We start from the raw sequence: 20,346 nt of genomic DNA on the forward strand, positions 1-20,346 counted from the left end.
TTTGTTAGTTGCTGAAGGGAAAAAAACGAGCACTGATTCGCAGATTTTCTGTACCCGCCTTTTCATAGCCACTCCACCAATCATAATGGACAACCATCATGATTGACATCTTAGTATAGTGATTTGACTGGGAGAGTTTGTTACAGTTGTAGAAGTGAGAGCTGCGAAATTCAGAGGTAACTAATTATTTCAGTTATATTCTTAATTATTTTTTTTTTATATACTTTATTTTCTCTGAGTCTTGGAAATTCATAATTAATTTTCTTTTTTTAAATGTATTTATTTTTTGCTTGTTTAGGGCTGTAGTTCATCAAAGATTGAATGAGCGTACTGCTGTTTCGACTGGTCCCCAGGTCAAAGCTGCTATAAAAAAGAAGTTAATAAAAGTCCTGTGATTCACTTATTTGCTTGTGTATGTATGTATTTATTTTATAAATTAGTTTTTTGTCATCAAAATTTTACAATGTATGGAATGTTCTATACATTATTTCTATACATTGGGGTATGGATTTGCACATTTGCATGTGGATTTGCTTATTGGGGCCATTGAGGCCCCAAATCATTGGCTCAGTGCTGGCTGCCCACATTGGCCCAGTGCTGGCTGCCCACATTGGCCCAGTGCTGGCTGCCCATATTGGCCCGGTGTTGGCTTCCCACATAAATCCACACAGAGCCCAATGTGTGCAACTAGCACTGTGCCAATGTTTCCAGCCTGCACTGGGCCAATGACTTGGGCCCTCAATGGCCCCGATGTGCAAATCCACGTGGGTCCCACACCAGCTGCCAGTTATGGGCCAATATTTCAGCCCGTGTTTGGCCATTACCGGGCCAACGTGGACATTTCTGCTGGGAACAGACATGCATTTGCTTGCTGCCTTTTTAGCATCCAGAATCTGATTGTGGATACCGCTGTTCATATCTACGTATAATGTCATGCATGTGTCTTTTTCATTGTCTAATAATCAAAAATAACACACATCACAGAATTGTTTTTGAATAGAACAGCCAGTAGCCCACTATAAAATGATAAAACATTTCTACTGAAAATTAGACTTCTGTCAAATCTATAAATTATGATTGTTTTACTCTTTTTTTTGTTTAAAATATTTTACCCTGAAATATTGGTTGTTTTATTTTAACCTGATGTAGATATTTCAGAGATTCTTATCTAATGTGACCTGGCAGCAGTGGTTAATTTGTGCCGGGACTGCAGGAGCTCAGCCCTGGCACCTCTGGGCTTGACGAGGCATAACCCCGGCACCTCTTCAGCTGTGAAAGTTAAAAATGTCATAAAATGTTTTGCTCTCAAATGTGATTTCTTAAAATTATCAACACAATTTTATCCATTCTGAAAATTCCTGCGTGCTCTAAACAGAGACAGCACTGCCAGGGACATTTAATTGCTCTGCTATTTAAACTACGTGCCATAAAGATGACACTGACAGCGAAAGAAGGACTGCGACTCTATTGTCATTTTTTATACACAAATAAGCTTACTTGATTTTAAAAACGTCTACAACAATACAAGCAGATTCTTATATTACTTGGTTATCCCTATTCCAAAAAAACAAAACCTAGAATGATAGTGCATATTGCATATACACAGAGCAAAGAAAAGTGGATGGGCAGAACACATAGTCGTCACCCCCCCACCCCTTAATTAATTTTTCTGCACATACTATTTTGTATATGATGTAGAATAGGTGATTATAAAATCTAACACTTAATGCTTGCAGTATGAGTGAACAATAAGGAACAATCTTATTTTTAGAATGACTTATTTTTAGAATTGAAAGCTTTACTGTCATGTTAATTAAAACTAACAGTATTGGTTAAAAGCTGTTCAGAGCTGTTCTTGCTGATTTACAACCAACATCATGCTGGCTCAAGAACTCATACGGGTTCCAGAGAATGCATAATGCAAGTCTTAGAGGAGACTGATGTACAACCCCAGTCTGGTCTTCTTTTCAGGAGGAATCCTGTGATTTAGTAAATGTTTTCTAATGTGTCAGCTACAAGGTCACTCATAGATCACTGCTGTTTACAAACATCTCTGTGCAGCAAAGAAATAAGCATTCCTCATTGTTGCAGAATAGGATCACCACGACAGTACGGTGTCTGTAACTGCTATTTTATTTAGTAGTCACATGATTTCTTCACGGTAGTATAATCTTTAATGTTTCCGCCTTGCACATCCATTTATTATATAGGTCTCAAATGTGCATTTTCTTGTCAATAACCAACCAGCTGCTTCCCCTATTGATTCATGCTATTACCCAGAAGACACTGCTCAGGTAAAATGACCCAGGAACTACTAGTGCAAACAGATAACCCAAGAATAAGTCATAGAAACTGAGTTTCCTTTAACCTGAACGAGTACCAGATATCATTTTCAAACTAAATATGTGTGTGCTGTAACATGTTTTTCTTCTCAGACTACACAATTGAGATGTATGCAGCTAATGGAAGTTCAAAAGGACTAAGATTTATGGAATTATTTTGTTAACTACAATTACTTGAAGACACCAATACACCAATGACTGTATGCTGTTACTATACACAGTACAAGTTTACTGTTTTGTGTATAAAAAAACCCGCTGACAACTTAAGTCGTTGTAATATAAATAACTTAATTTACTGGTGCAGTACCTGTATGATTCTGTATTACTATCAGTCGACAAATAATGCCACAAATGGCAGCAATCATTTATAGTTGGTAAGGATCCTGTTACATATTTAACAGGTTCTCTGAAGTGTTTTCTTTGTTTGAACATGTACTGTCTTGTATGTACTGTGGTACACTGCAGGTATCCCTACTTTTTCAGATGAAAAAAAAACGTTATACAATTTTTCTTTTCAGAACGACCGTGTCATCTTGAGGGTTCATTGGCAAATGTATAAAAATATATTTATCTACTCTCCAAGGCAGTTCATGATGACATTTCTTGGGGTTTAGACCATGTTACTGTTAATAAATAATGATGGGATGAAGGGAATATGACCTATTGATACATCACAAGGAACTAAATATTTTCTTTGAATTTTTGTTTGTTGAAGTGACATATTGAAGTGTAAAACACATGTATTAAATATTGTTACCTGGCATAGTAGAACATGAAGCATGGCAAAGCAATAAGTGAGCTGGTTACTGGGATAATAACTGAATATGAGATTTAAGAATGCAATATTTACTCAACACTGTTACAGAAAGTGCTGAGTGGTATGTTTGTTAGGCTTAGTGCAGACTGTCACTATGGAATAATTTGTATCTAGTTATTGTATTCATAGCCATTGCAGGGTGCTGTTACCATACTTGTTTATTTCTTGTTATTTACATACTGCCTGCATGCTAGTTCTGCTGATGCCTGCCTGCCTGTTCTTAGGCATAAACAATGCAAGGTGTCTTCTGTTAGGGTTTCACTGTTTTATCTGGGCACTGTTAGGCTTCATGCCAGAGGTGTTCTTTCATGGTGTTTTTCCACTCATGAAATGCCCTAAACGTACACACATACTCACTCCAGGCTTTGCCTCATAGTTTGTCAGTTTCCGTTATTGATGCATCTGCCAGCCTCAGGTCACCTGAACACATCATATGATTTCCATAAAACTGCATGGTGCCAGCTAAAGCTGTGTGGTGTCCTTAATTCAGTACTCAGGCAGTGTATTTCTGTACAGTAATCTGGCTACAATATTCTTTAACGTTTAATTATAAATCCACTGTGATTGCTATACATTAACACATATATTTGAATGTGTAAAGAAAAAGCCTAAACAGAAATGTGTTTACAACAATACAAATACCCCATCATGTGTGTTAGAGAAAAAGTGTACCCATCTCAGCTCAGATATCGTTTAGTCATTTTGAAATCTTTAAACTTGAGGCCTGTCCCTGTGCTTCTTCATTATTTGTTGTTACTCAAACAGTTTCTTTTTGTGTGTTCTGTACTGCATACTAATTAATAATTTGGTTCTGCCATTTCCAGGCGTGATGTTCTGCATGTGCTGGGATAATATCAGGAAAACCTACAATTCATTTTTTTTTTTGAGAGCCTTTGTTAAAGAAAGCATATGGTGTGTTGTAACCTCTGATCTCACAGAATGACAGCTGACTTGGTTTTTTATGTTGTTAATCTGATTGGAAAAAATATGAAGCACTCTTAATGGAAATGGTCTATATTGTATGCAAGTTGACAAGGGGGAGATGAGAGGTCAGAGGTGAACACTGTATTTGGTGATTTATTCTTGCCCTCACTGGTGTAATTGAATTGCTTGCCTGGGGTAGCTAGCTGGAGATTTAAACTTCATGTGCTCTTCTTTTACATGTATCTAGTAGAGGCTCTAATGGTCAATATTTCTTCATCAAAAGAGTTGTTTGCATGTTGTGTGAAATAAAGTAGAATAAGACCTTGACTGTGATGCACCCTTTATGATATACATCAGTGTTATTGTTGCACATTACATTATATTGATTCACTAACTATAAAAATCCTTGGAACCTACTGTATCGGTTTTTCTTCTTCCTTTAAAGTAAATATTCAAATAAAAATAAATAAATACATGAATATTTATTTACATATGCAAGTCACAGTGGTCAAATCCAGCTGGACTTCAAAAGGTCAGCCATGCCAAATTTCAAGCCTTTATTGTGGTGTGGAAACCCCCATCCATCCTTGCCGTGGTCTGCACTTAAGAAAATATAAGTCCCTGGTAGGTTCTATAGGGGGCAAAGCAAGAACAAACCGGTTTGAGCTGGTTCTCTGTGAAGTCTGTTAGATAATCCACTAATGTGCTGCAACTTGTGATGCGATAGCTCTATTCTAGTGTCAGCTTTTAGCAAAATCATAATAATAATAAAGAAATATATCCAGGTTTAGGCGTGCAGCACTAAAAGTGCAGGGTGTGATCAGAGGGGATCAAACAGAATTAAATCTGGTTGTGGAAATCGTGCTTTCTAATCCAGGGTTAAAATCAAAGTCATGGAAACGTTCAAATGTGAGAAAAATATTTATACCTTTCAACTCATTCAAGCAGCTTTATAATACAATCATCCTGTACTTCAGGAATATCTGACTGCCACAATAGGTGTAGTAGAAAATAAAGGCTCAAGAAATTGTTTATCCCCCCCCTTCAATATGTATGGTGAAAAATATCTCTTTTCTCTGTCAAACTTACATTTTGTTATGTAAAACGTACAGCTGATATCACAGCCTGCAAGCATTCGGTTGTATTAAGAAAATCTATTCTCACAACTAAACTCTTTATTATAGTTATTCATGTACAGCATTATTCATACAGTAATAACATCTGAATCTATTTTCTTTGGTATTCTCAAAGGGATTAATGAATGGTAGCACATGTTTATTTATTTCAACGTAAATGTCACATATGTCTGGTACAAAAAAAAAAAAAACTGCATTCATGCATTTTAGTATTTTAGTAGTGCTAATCTGGTAATGCAGTATGATGTTCACACACAGTACCGTTCTGCTAATATACAAGCAGTATTAATACAGGGACCCAATACATAGGTCTATTACATAGTGTCTGGTACTGAATAACATCAGTAACAGGTTATAACTCTGGAATTTTCTAATGCATGTAAAATGAGAATAATACTTAATTCTCTACAGTATGTTTCACTTGAAGATTGGAATTACTATAAATATCTATTTTTATCGGGCAATGATTTTTTTTTTTTTTTTTTTAAGTAAAATGACCATGTTCCAGCAGTTCTTTATAAGATAACTATATTTTTGTGCATAGAGTTTTTATCATTGACATTTTGTGTACATTTGATGACATTTAGCGAAATTTACACATGCAGCTACAGGTAATTAAATACATGACATTGTGATCTTTCCTGCAGAAACAATGGGGAAACAGAACAGCAAACTGGCCCCTGAAGTCATGGAGGATCTGGTGAAGAGCACAGAGTTTAATGAACATGAACTGAAACAGTGGTACAAGGGATTTCTAAAAGACTGTCCCACCGGCAGACTCAACCTGGATGAGTTTCAGCAGCTGTATGTAAAGGTATGATTGGGGTTTAGGCATCTTTTTTACACCAAAGCTGTACAGTACACTCTGGGGCAAGGTTGAGACCACCAACATTACTTCACTTGTAAACCGGTCTGATTCAAAACCAATGTACCAATATATTGAATTAGCACCTTGCCCAAACTATCCCCATGATAGCTGCTCTCTGGTGTAATTAAAATGAAAGGCCTCATTAAAAGGATGAGTATTGGTTTTTAACTTACCTCACCCCACTCCCTCTGCTTATTGTGATAATGAAGAGTAATTGCTTCCACAACAAGGTAGTTGTTCTGTGTGTGATAGTGAAGGGTTAGGCGTTCAAGATATTTGACCTCAAGATCTGTATGAACCTGCTTGAGGAGACAGGGGTGACTGAGAGTGTGGCAGTGCAAACACAGACTGAGGTACCTTGAAGCAATTCCATGTCAGTTAAACATTGAAAAGAGATCAGGGGGAAGTGTTCAGGATAAAAAAAATAGAATTAAACAGGTCTTTCTAAAACAATGACTAGAATATTCCGACACAATACTACTTTCTGTGGTACCTCACTTTTCAACACCAGCACCAGACCGTTAGTGTTGTGATATACCTGTCCACATGTAAGCTGGTTTATATCGATACACCTTATATCCACTGATTCTCTATGGGGTCCTCCATCATGCTGTTCGCTAAGGGTTGTGGGATATATAGCTCGGGAGAAGATTTTCTGTTGGCAGTCAATGGAGCAGTGTCGGATTGAGCTACTTTGAGCTGATTTTATCGATGTTTAAAAATATAATTTAACTTGTGGTCAGTTTTTGAACACAGTACCAGAGATAATGAAATCTCACTATGAAGTTTTGGCAGCAAATGCACCAGTGTGTTAGAGGAAGATATATAAGTTATAACCTTATACAAAGTTGTCAGGATGTTAACAATGAGAAGAAAAATTGCAGGTAGGGTATTTTAACTGTTGTATAACATGTGGGGACGTACAACGCTGTGTCTTTTGGAACTCCACATCTTTGTAAATACTTGTATTTTTTGTACTAGTGCTTTCATTTAGTTTTTTGTTTCTGATAATAGCTGATATCCCTGTAGTCACAGCAGTCTAAACAGATCCCTGTCTTTGAACAGTGTGAATGCTGCTCAATGCTTTTCTCTGTGGATTGTTCTTGTGCAATATGTTTTGTATTAATAAAGCACCAAGCCTTCAACGTAAAAGCAAAAGTGCATTCCATTACATCAGCTTATTCACAAGTCAAAACGTGAAAAGAGATCGCAGACTGAACTGTCTCCTCTTTAATGGGGTAGACTAAATTGGATTTGACATTGAGAGGCAAATTCAAATTTGATATATACATTTGTAGTGTAGAGTTCATTATCTGCTACATGTCTCTAAATTTAATTTTAATGTTGCTGCTTTTTGAAAGATCTAACTTAATGATGGAATTTGAGAATATTGCAGATTTGCAGGTGAAAGCTTTAGGCATACTGTAACTTTAGAAATAAAGAAAGTTAATGTATAGTTAGATTTTAGTAGTATTGTTAGTTTTTACAATGGAATTGTGTTAAAATCCTAGGATGGTCAAGGAGCTGTGCTGTGTTCCTAGGCAACAGTTGAGCATAGATATGTTTGTATTAAAATGATCTCTCTTGAGCAAAACTGGCTGGCATCTCATTAATGCGACTCATGGCGCAGTACATACATTTGGTAGAGCACAGTGTTGCTTTGAAGCTGTAAATGGCTTAGAGAGTGAATGTGTTAATAGAATCAGTATTCATTATCAGGGTCAAGTAAATATATCTGCCTAAATCTGCTGCATTGCCACTGCTTGAACATTTCCTCACGCCATTTAACATTGTCTGTCATCAGCTGCTTTCTTCATATTACTTACAGTGAGACCATTGTTTCAAATTATACAAGATTTGAAATTCTACTGGTGGAGATCCAAATCTCCAGCTGGGATTTTGGTTTGAAGAACTGCAAACTATGCAAGGGAAAGCTTTTTGACCTGCAAACTGTGCTCAGAATAATGTGGATCACAATCCCCACTTTAATTCAAGTGTTTAATTGTTAAAGGATTACATTAGCATCGAGCAAGAGAGGTGAATGTCATACAAGAACGTTCTCTTTGTGTCAGATAGATAGGACTGGGAGTTAGAATAGCAGGGGAAGTCCCTGAATATGACAAAATCTGTGGCACTTAAAGGAAAACATATCGAGCCTTAACAACAGACAAAAAGCTTGCTTTCAAAGTACCTTTGCATTAGTATAGATCTGTATAGAATAATAAGAAGAAAGGATTATTCATTAGGAAGTCGATGCAAATGTGAGGCTTTCGGCCGAAAACAGTTTTCAGTATTGGTAGTGTGTTTGCAGTTTAGCATCATTGAATTTCTAGAGATTTGTTTTTACCTAAAACCCACCATGTTTACCTCCTGGCACATGTTATTGTCTGAATGAACGTAAAAATCTAGAGGGCTTTTTACTAATGTTTAATTGCTCCCTCCTGCTGTTAGCATTTGAGTAAATTAACACTGCAGACTGAACTGTGATGCTTGCATCCACTGAAAACCAGCACATAAAAAAGGTCAATAAATATTCATGACTTGCAATATAATTACTGGCTTTGAAAGAATAGGACCATCCCATTTATTTTCAAACCATATAGCAGTGAATTCCAATGGATTTAGGGCCCTTTTACACATAGTTTAATCCCTAGTGAACCAAACTGAGAAACAGACCATTTTGTTCACAAGGATAAGGCCCTTTGTGAGACAAATGCATGTCACATTTAAAGGATAATGCTGTAACACTTCGAGTAGTTGGCTACATCACCTACTATTGTGAATATTCTAGAACTGTGTTGCCCATCATCTCCCTCGGCCATGTTTTATCATTGGGAATACTTATCACCACATGCTAGTACATTACAAAATGATTAGCAGCATATGTATGTCACTAACATACTCTACTTGCTAATACATCGTAAAATGATTTCAGTCATTTAATGAACACTGGGGCCCTGTTTATATTTGTAAACATATGTAAAATGCCAGTGAAAATGATTTCTATAGGCAACCTTTAGACCTGTGGTCATTAATGAATGACCTAAGCTACTGCAATTAAACTGTACAATGAAATAGCTGCTTACTACATAAACATTCCCCTGAACAGAATCATAATAATATGCCAAATCTCACAAACCTCTTTCAAAGATGCCTGTCCTTTTCAAATACATTCACCAAGGCTGCCCTTCTGTAACATTTGTGAGGTCAGACACATTTACTAGAGGACCACTAGGAATGTATTGTTTCATTTTCTCAAGTCAACACAGTACAGCCTGAGTTTAAAAAACAAACAAACAGTAGAAACCAGTTTTTAGGTGACGCCCTGAATGGTATTTCAGTTCTCTCAGGCTGAGGGGGTTGAAAGACCTTGATCCTCTTTGTGATTATGCTTCAAACCGCGCAAGCCCCTTTGTAAAGCATTCAATATCACTTGAAGGTTTCATGCTGGCATACCATACCAAGGTCATTAAAGAGAGGTAACCAGAACAGGGTCCTGAAAATCAGATTCTACCAGGCAGCCAAACATAATAGACAAAGTGCATCAGTTTACATGCTGAGGCAAAACATCCGCAATGGTATGCAGAAAGAAAAACAAGTTACCAGTAACAAAAAAGATTGAAAGTAATGAAAACTCACAATGCCCACAGGAAAACCCTCCTACCCTGGCCCATTGTCACACAGTGTTGTCCAGCTCTGCACATAATGATCCATTGTCCATTAACAAAGTGTGAAAGGAATTTCCTCCTATTGAATTTTATGTCATGTCCCCTTCTGAAAACCATTATAAATGGAACATGATAAACAGTGATGCAGAGTGTCTCTGTAGTATTGGAGGTGTGTGCTATAAATGGATCACAGATCCTCCTGCATTCCAGAGGGATGGATCGTTTCTCTATAGCTGCAACATTCCAGATAAATGGGATGGCAGTTCCATGGGGCAGCATTTTAAGGGAAGGAAGGACATGGTCCATTCATTTCTGATGAAAGTTGAAGACTGCAATATTCTCATCTAAACCATATACTTGCATAAATATTTGATTATGCTCCAGATATCTTTATAATGTATTTAATATGCAATATGTATGAGATATATTACACAAATTCACGATACATACCAAACCTTGAATTAAATATGTGTTATGTGCATTTATTTGTATTTAAATATATTTATGTTATGTTAAAGATTCTGCCTAGATCAGCAAAAGTTTGTAGTCCTGAGGAAATTGTTCCAAGGTAGATCATCCGGACACTGAGATGTAGGACTACTGATTTTCGGGAGGAATTGTGGAATAAGGCATCGGGAACGGAATTAGGCATTTTGGGAGTGGAATTTTGCATTGTTGTCTTTTTCTCCTTGCAACTCAAATTTTCTGTGTCTTGTTTTTAATGCACTACACCCAGCCAAGCTAAGTTAATTCATCATGTGACTTCACTCTTGCTTCTCTGCTGAAACTCAAGATGGTGGCAGCACCAAAGGAGACAAAAAAAAATCAATGTTTCAGGAAAAGACAGAGCTCAAACATTTTCTGATTATTTATATGAGGATGGTGAGACACTATTCTGCAAGTTTTGCTGTCATTGATCATGAGTCAATACCGTTAAAGATCATATTGCCAGTCGTAACCACATAGAAAACAAGAAAGCAAAAAAGACGGCAACAAACTGGCAAAGCGCTGCATTTATCTATGCTTAAGAACGCAGACCTAAGGTACTGGGCTCAAGGCGGGCTTTCCCGAAGTAAGTAAGCTAAACTAATTGGGTATTTAATTAGTGTTTTGTTTATTTATTTCCACTCTGCCTGCATTTAATAAAGCTATAATTAACAGTGTTAAAGCATGGCTGTTTCTTAATTGAATTATGTTGTAACGACCCTGGATCTGCTGTAACCGTGTTCAGGAAGGTTCGATAAGCCAGACTCAAAGGTTCAATTGTAGCAGGTGTTCAGGGGCATCAGAGATGGGAAAATCATCACCGAGCAGCCAGCGTCTAAGACCAGCGGTGTGGTGTAAGACGAAAGAGAGCTGAAGAATAGAGAGAGAATTGGAGAAGAAACAGCCAGAGAGAAGTGGGACTAAAGAGAACCAAGAAAGAAACCAGAGGCTGCACTTAGCTGTGGCACACGGGCAAAACAATGTGCTGTGGACTTTCTTTTCTTTTGTCACAGTCTGAGTAGCACTACGCTGCTGTAGCTGTACCACTGGTTTGTGAAGCAGCACACTTTACCTGTTAAGTGTAGAGTCCCTGCTTATTAAAATGCTGCATTCGAGAACCTGAAAAACCTGTGTGAGTCTGTTGTCTGAGAATGAAGAAACAAGCTCAAACCTATTTTTCTAGCTATATGTTCCTTAAAGGAAATTGATGGCTTTACTGTGTAAAGGATGTAGTCACTAGATAATTTGTTTCATAAATACATTCTGTCTGGAGACAAACCTCTTGTTAAAATATATTTTATTTTTATTGCAGTGCCAGCAATAAGATGTAACACTGAACTACAGTGTCAGTGGAAGACTATAAATATGATTCTCACAACCGTGATTGTTTTCTGAACTGTTGTAATACAATTAAGTGTTCCTGGTTATTATAATGTCAGCAATGAACATAGTGATGCTTATAAACATTATGACATGTCTGAAGTGCTTTACTTACTGTAACAGCTACAAGAGCCTGATTGAATATCTTGGCTTTAATACAACAACAAAAAAAGTAAGAAAATGGTTGTAATGTTTATTAATTTACTTATTTTAGCTATCAATATTATATTTATGTTCAAGTGCCATGTTTTATTATTAAAAGTTTAATTATTAAAAGTTAATAGGTGGTGGGAAAAACAGAAAAAACGGAATTGGTCATTTCTGAAAAATGCAATTTGCTGTTCACCAGAATGGAAAATCAGTAGCCCTAGAGATGCTAAGTCAGTGGCATGCCACAGGGAAGCTCACTACTGCAGACCAGACTTGATTTACAGCGACCTCTGCTGGTGAAATATGGAAAACAGCAACCTGCAGTACACTACTACAGGAAATATTTCTACATTTTCAAGCTTGTATTTAAATAAAAAAGGAATGCAGTAAATACACAAATTAAGCTTGACTGTAACTAAATTACACATTGAATAAAATTATATTTTTTTAATTCCACCAGAAACTTGCATTTTCTAAGTCACTAGTTACGATCCAGAAGTGGCTGGTACGCACAGACAATTTTGAAATGGAAATAAATTGTACAGTGTATGTACTTTGTATCCACAGTGGCCATGTACAGAGCTATTTTTTCTAAGTTATCCAGACCAATCTAATTTGCAATGTGGAAGCAGTATATAATAACTGTAGATCAGACTTATTGTAACTCTGTTGTTGTAAAATGTACGTCTTGTACATCTTCCCACTACTACACTGTTTACTTGGCTGAAGAGCAGCTTTGGTATTGAATTGATGAGAAAGGATTGGGCTGCATGAGCACAAGAAAAGAATAACCATGGGGGGGGGGGGGGGGGGGGGGGGGGGGCGTCAGATTTAAGAAAAAATGAAATAAACTAGCATGTGCACTTAAAGCTTAAAGACAGCAGTGAAACTGTAACCTTTTAGTTTAATTTATTAATTTATAACTGTAGGCTAAAACAACTGCGTTAGGGACAGAGCTGCAGCATTAAATACGGAAGTACTGGCCACTCGGACAGCTGTGTTGGTCACTAGTAGTGTGTACTAACTGTCTGTCTGTTTCAGGTTCATTCTCCTGGTGCAGTTCATTTTCACTGAAACACGTTTGGTTTCATGTTGCAAAAAAATAACCAGGAAAACTTACTGGAACATTTAGCATCAATTTGCAAACAAACTATTCTAAAGTCCTGAGGCATCTCTATTACCCATCTCTCCATCTGAATTGATTTCCTTCCATTTGCTAGGTCTATAGACTATGAATAAATTCATTATAAACAAACATAATCTACCATAGTGGCTCTAGCTACTCCACAGTTAATAAAAGAATATTGGATTTGCAGTGGAGCACAGTTTAATCAATTTCAAAACTTCAAAAAATTCTATAGCCCTTTTATACAACATAAATGAAAAAGGGCTTCCACTGGACTTTGGTTGACATTTTCTCTGTCATGTACTTGCTGTGTAAAGCAATGTGAGTTTCTTCCCCCTCCAAAACAGTGTCAAATGATTTGTAAAACTGCAAAAAGAGTAGCATCTGCTTATTCTAAGTGACAGACCACTGTTATTTATTGATTTCATAAAATAGAGTGATGTTTTTCATTTTTATGCAGTGTCAGTTAAAAAGAAGCAATAGCAACTAGCCACAACAGGCATAATTAGTCCATGTTATTTGGTCTGTCATATTGCTTATGGATTTTTGTTGGGGAATATTCATGAACCAGGTCCTTAATGTGGCTGATTGTGTACAGATCTGTCAAGACACAGTGCCTGTATAAAACTGCATATGGTTTCAGGGAATGCAATAGCTGGGATAAGCAACATGGTAGGTGATGCAAAATTTGTTTCAATTTTTTTTTTCTGTCAAATAAACAGTTTTCAATTTACCTAACAGAATTGGGGTGACATAGCTTCCCAAAAAAGAAGCAAGGAAAACCCTAAATTACGATGCCCTTGGCAACAGTGCACACAGGAGCAGAAAGCCAGTTTCGCTTCAAGGGAGTGTATTTTGAAGCATTATGTTCTGGCACAAATATCTGATTTACTGTATAGCATTTTAATGGAGAATGACCGCTGGGGCTAGTTGCTACATTCTGTAAAAACGCGTTTTAGGGCAGTGTCACGAAGACTGCTGTAGTGGTTGACGTCAGACCAGAAACAGGAACCAGGAAATAAACAACAGAGAGGTGGAGTTGGGTGGAGCTGAGCGATTGGTTTCGTTCAGCTTTTAATAATGAACAGACAGAAAATAAAAGGTTGTAAAGACAAAACACAGGACATGGTACTTTCGACAAAATAAAGAGACAAACAAAACGGACTACACAAACAAACACGGTGAGCTGATATTTTAACTATTATTATGATTATTACCTCCATCTCCAATCCCGTTCTCTACTCACCGAACACACAACCCCGAGTGAGTGAAAACATGCTGCTTTTATGCAGCTGTACCGAGACTCAATTGCTAATCAATCATTCAATTGGAGTCTCGGTACAACTGTACATGAATTAATAAAGTGCTGACAGTGGGACGAATCTCTCCTCCCGCTGTACCACTGGCAGCGGAAATTATACCAATGGTGAGGCTGTCAGCAGGCGTGCTGACAGCTCCCAGACTGACTTCTTCAGCCGGGGCAATTCCAGCAGCAGAAAGGCTGCTGAGAAAGGTGGTCTCCTGACCTTCCCCCCTTCTCAGCAGGCAACTCCCTCATATGGGATTCCAGCCACAAGAACTCCTGCAGCAATATTACTGCCAATATTACTATTACCTGACCTCTCCCCCCTTCTTTATAGTCGGTAGCTCCCTCTGATGGGGCTCTGGCCACACTGACCCCTGTGTCCAAGCAGAGCTGACGACGACCCCTGGCGAAGCAGTTCCAGCGACCCCAGGCGAAGCAGAGCCGGAAGCCCCAGGCGTTGCAGAGCAACAGGCAGCCCCAGGCGATGCGGAGCGGTTGGCAACTCCAGGCGATGCCAGGCAGGCATCCTTAGGCGAAGCGAGACAGGCATCCTTAGGCGAAGCGAGACAGGCATCCTTGGGCGAAGCGAGGCAGGCATCCTTGGGCGACACGAGGCAGGCATCCTTGGGCGAAGTGAAGCAGGCATATCCAAGTGATGACGTGAAGCCATCCTTGGGCGGTGTCGTACAGGCATCCCTGAGTGATGATGTGCAGGGAGTCAGGACAAGCTGGGGTGCGGGTTTTGGTATCTCGGCCACTGTGGCCGGGCGATTCTTCCCCGTGCTTCCCTCAACAGCCTATGCAAGGGCTGCTGAGGACCGCCAGCATCTAGTCCTGGTTCTTCTGGTGAAGGGAGAGGCAGCTTCTGCTCCTCTTCCTTTGATGTTGATGGAGGCAGAGGCAGCTCCAGCTCCTCTCCTCATGTTGGTAGGGGAAGTGATACCAGCAGACTTGCATCCTCTGTTGGTGGAAAGCAGGCATTCACCCTCTGCTGGTGGAAAGGAACCCAGCAGGCATTCACCCCCTGCTGGTGGAGGTGTAGGAGGTAGAGGCAGCTCCAGCCGCTCTGCTCCTGCAGGTGGAGGTGGTGGAGCCAGAGGCAGCTCCAGATGCTCTGCTCCTGCTGGTGGAGGTGGCATAGGACAAACTGAAATACACACAGGGGCGGGCAACATTGCCACAGGCAGTTATTACTGTATTGCCGGATTTAGAGAAACAACAGCAAAGCCTCTAGACCAAAAAAGGGAAAATGTATAACAGTCATTACAACTGCAACATTGTTAAATGACTTCCATTGAGGTGGAGGTTATAGAAAATGTGTGCACAGCAGGACAGCATTGGTTTCCTAGCAGTAGAGAATGACAGCTTGACAGCTGATTATGAAGGCTGTTGTGCTCCACTTAAAGGAAGGTGATTTGGGTGGAGGGCCCTTGGCTGTGCTTTATGCATGTAGACCACTATGATTGTGCCATCTGCATTCCGATTGCCTGAGCTGAGCCAACTGGTAATCCTTATTTATGGAGATCATCACAAAAGCCCCTGGTGTTACTGTTAATCCTCAAATTAGCAGCTTTAAATAAAGCCTGCTTTTGATTTTGTCGTTTCATATTGAAATCATTTTAATATCTGTTTGATCTTGCTCTTTGATCTTGTCACGACCTTGCTGCTAGGTTGATATAAGTGCTGCGTGTGATATTAATTTAAATAATAAAATGGTATTGTTATTTTGCTTTTTTTTTCTTTTATTTCGGAGACAGTGTTAGTGGTTAAAGGATGTTTGTTTTATAACTGTTCTGCTGGAACTCAGTTTACATAATCTTTCTATCAGTAAACAGACTTATTTTAACACAGCAAAAACAACTTGTCAATATGACAGTTTATCTGCAGCTGTAGGATTCCCCTTGTCATCTGTATACAAGTGTCTCACCTTCATTGTAAACTGCTTTGTCCCCTCAGTCATTAGGGATTATATACAAGAATGTAAATACTGCAAAGCCTTAGGTTTGTTCTTGTGGTTATTGATAGTTTTTTTCTGCAATACTGCTACATACTACATGTATACAGTATCTTTGTAGAGCCATACAAACCTCTTAACATAATATACAGTAGTAATATAATTATTATTAATTAGTCATTTAGCAGATGCTTTTATCCAAAGCGACTTACAGAGGCTACGGTGATGAAATATGCATCACACCTGCTGTTGCAGAGTCACTTGCAATAGAGCCTTGGTTTTACATCTCATCTGAAGGACAGAGCACAAGGAGGTTAAATTACTTGCTTAGGGTCACATACAGTGAGTCAGTGGCTGAGCTGGGATTGAACCAGGAATAAGCCCCTTTCTTTAACCACTGGACCAGCAAGCTTCCCATGTTACACACTTGGGTCCAATTCAATCAAACCAATCTTTATAGCCGTCTCTATTTACCAGGTCAATATAATCCTTTCTATATTACTGTATGTAATACATTAGATCCACTCACTGTGTAAATATAATATGACATGGTGCTGCGACAGCTGAGTGCCTGTACCTGCGGTGTATGAAGCATAAAGGTTTAGATTTATTCAGGTGTACGAGTATAAAAAAGCAAAAGTAAGCAAACAGAATACATTACATGGTCGTTGTTGCAAAGACGTTGCGAGCTGTGTATATTACGTATTTGTCCCATCCCTACAGCGCAACAGCTGTTAAAGTGAGGAATTGTTTTTAAGTGCAGTGAACTCGGATGTAAACATTCCAAATTTGACAATAAAGTTTCTATTAGAAGTCAGAATTTTTACATCCTCCTACACCACATGTAAGAACAAAACTTTTACAGCTGTTAGGCTGTAGGGATGGAAAGAAATATTCAATATACACACTTCATGCAACGTATTTACAAAAAGAACCATGTTTGTATTCGTTCATATGACAGAAATTATAAGTGACTAACAAAAAGATATATGTCTGGTAGCGGTACTTGTAGTGGGTGCATTACATAAAAATATATGTAGGCTGCTTTTTCATTTAAAGCATGCAGTAGGCTGTGTTACAGGTCATCAGGTTTACAGTTTCCTGTGGGTGTTTAACCAGGAGTCACACAAAAAGCCCAAGTGACTTCTGATTCTGAATAAATGTAACCCTAGGAACAAAACACATTTTCTTGCTCGTTATATGCATTTTCAGTTATTATGATACTATTTCTAGTTTGAAAAGTATCATAATAACTGAAAATGCATGCAGTGAACAGATAAACAAACACCACAACGTACATTGTTACAATTTTGCAGGAGCGGAATCATTTTTTATATTATTTTCAGACTAAATATTGTTTCAAGAAAATGTCTGTACTCTACAGTAATAGGGCTATTCAGTCATTTATTTGGCTTGTACTGCACAGTACTTTTTTAAAATTTCCAGTCCATTTCAGTTTAATTCACTGAGACTCAGGTATTCTTTAATGAGTAATAACAATGCAGTCATATGCCAAGCTGTGATCTGTGATGTCCCATTTTCTTTGGCAAGGCTTACAGGAAGCATAAAAATAATCTGTCTCACCTCATTATATATTTAAGTCATGGTGCGTGGTCATGAAGAGAAGCAGTTATTGTCTATCGCATTGGTAACACTATGTAATACAATTTTTGTTCCTGGGTAGTAAGTGTTATTTCCTAATTGCTTATGCCTCAAAAGTATAGAAAATGGCTATTATTCCCCACAAACTTTGCTTTTGCGACCAGGACATTGATATTTTGAAATTTACCTATTTCCAATGAGAAAACGGGCGAATTTGTGTCTTTTCATTCACATAAAGTCAGAAAAAAACAACATATGAATCCAAATTAACATGTATTTATACTAAAGTAATACAAAAATGACTACAAAAGATTTAGAAGTGAGTAGTTTTTCGAGATTTACGATTATACTGTAAATCACTTTCACAAATCAGCCCCCAAATGTAGTCTCCCATCATGTTCTCGTTATACTGTCCTTGGTAGCGGCGTTCAAAGTCCACATAGTTTTCGGCTTTGTGATTGCCCAGGAAGCACTGAACCACTGCGACAAAGCTGTTCCAAGCCGCTTTCTCCTTACTAGTGAGCTTCTTGGGGAATTCATTGCACTCCAGGATCGTCTTTATCTGTGGTCCGACGAAGACACCGGCTTTGACCTTTGCCTCAGACAGCTTAGGGAAGAAGTCTTGAAGGTTCTTGAAGGCTGTCGACTCCTTATCTAGAGGGCTGACAAATTGTTTCATAAGGCCCAATTTGATGTGCAGTGGTGGCATCAGCACCTTCCGGGGGTCCACCAGTGGCTCCCACTTGACGTTGTTCCTCCCCACAGAGAACTCGGTCCGCTGTGGCCAGTCCCGCCTGTGGTAGTGTGCCTTGGTGTCCCTGCTGTCCCAAAGGCAAAGATAGCAGGGAAACTTGGTAAAACCGCCTTGGAGACCCATCAGGAATGCCACCATTTCTCCTATGACCTCCTGCAGCAAGGTCCAACGTCCAGCAAGGTCTTGATGCTGTTTTAATCCTCTTTGAGGTGCACCGAGTGAGCCAGGGGAAGAGACGGGTACTTGTTACCATTATGGAACAGCACGGCTTTGAGGCTCCTGGATGAGCTGTCAATGAAGAGGCGTCAATCATTCTGGTTACAGGCGATTCCGATTGCCTTGAACAGACTGGTCACATTGTGGCAGAAGCAGAGCCCATTTGACAGGTGAAGAAGCTGGAAAAAGGTTGGTGACGCTTCCTCTGATCTGCGACTTTCATCCAACAAGTTCCACTGCTTGAGCCTAGACGTCAAAAGCTCGGCATTGGACTTGGTGAGACCAAGATCTCTAATCAAGTCGTTGAGGTCTTTTTGGTTGGGGTAGTATGGGTTTCTCGCCTCAGCTCCACCTCTGAAATTGTCGTCTGGATCTACAATGTCTTCCTCGCTCTCTGACTTGCTGCTCTCTTCTAAAGACGGCTGCTCTCTCTCCGGAGGAGTGGGTACGGGGAGCTCATGGTAGTGTGGCACCGGGGCGATGGATGAAGGAAGGTCCGGATACGTGATAGCAGGTGCATTCTTGCCAGTCCGACGTTTGGAAGGGTCCACCATGCAGAAGTAGCAGTTGCTTGAGTGGTCAGTGGGTTCCCGCCAAATTTTTGGGATAGTGAACTTCATGGCTTTCTTTTCCCCTCTGTACCATCCTACAAAAATACATTTATTTCACCTATGACTAATGTGTAAGAGATTCTCACAACATTTTTCATATATGGTATATTTTTTCAATAACATTGAAAATTGTAAAACATTTTAAAATTAAAAACTTTTACAATTTTAAAAATTTTAACAAATTTTATAACATAAAATTCTGAGCAACAATTGTCCATCTTACCTTCCAGAGTTTTTTTGCAGTGCTCGCAGGTGAAATGAGGTGCCCAGGGTTTGTCTTGATCCCCGACAGGCATGCCGAAATTTGCCTTGTAGGCCTCACACATCTTAGCAGATGCTTCCACGGAGTACTTTTTCGCTCTTGTCTTGATAAATTGGCCGCAGACATAGCAAAATGCGTCTGCGGATGCTTGCAGCCTCTTGATGCCATCTCAGAAAAATGCAGATATGTATCCACTTAGGCAGCTGGAACTAAACTGAACTGGTGGGCTTAAGGCCTCTGTATTTATACTACTATTTATATTACTGAAAAGTTCTAGAAAGTTCTAGAAGTTACTCCAAGTTTACTCAGCACTGAATCTATCTGGAATGTTCTGGAAAATAGGTATATTTCAATATATCACTGTCCTGGTCACAAAAGCAAAGTTTGTGGGGAATAATAGCCATTTTCTATACTTTTGAGGCATAAGCAATTAGGAAATAACACTTACTACCCAGGAACCAAAAAAAAAAAAAATTGTTACACGGTGTAATCAAGCATCTATGATTTCATTAAAACACTGCAAGGCAGAAGTAAGCGATGTTTCACACAAATTGTTCCCTTTCAAGTACGAAACGTAACCATTACCGCATGGGTATTTACATCCTAAAGACCAGAAACCTGAATATTAATATACCAAAGCTGCTCAATGATCCCTTGATGCAGTCATGCCCAGCCCCCAATGGTACATGCGCTCACAGATCTCAGCCCCATTTTTCCTTTCAAGATTGACCTGATCGGAGAGCC

General features: G+C 38.9%; 1 protein-coding gene across 2 annotated transcripts in view; it reads left to right on the forward strand.

Annotated features, from left to right (window-relative positions):
* LOC121315528 (visinin-like protein 1) overlaps positions 1 to 20,346 on the forward strand; it is a 39,601-nt gene that overhangs the window by 9,574 nt on the left and 9,681 nt on the right. For both annotated transcript variants that reach the window (XM_041249695.1, XM_041249694.1), the window contains one exon: positions 5,867 to 6,033. In XM_041249695.1, coding sequence (XP_041105629.1) covers positions 5,872 to 6,033 — 162 coding nt within the window. In that variant the 5' untranslated portion in view covers positions 5,867 to 5,871. The remainder of the gene's footprint in view (positions 1 to 5,866; positions 6,034 to 20,346) is intronic.

Source organism: Polyodon spathula, chromosome 5 (assembly GCF_017654505.1).
Source record: "Polyodon spathula isolate WHYD16114869_AA chromosome 5, ASM1765450v1, whole genome shotgun sequence".
In the NCBI taxonomy this organism is placed as follows: Eukaryota; Metazoa; Chordata; class Actinopteri; order Acipenseriformes; family Polyodontidae; genus Polyodon; species Polyodon spathula.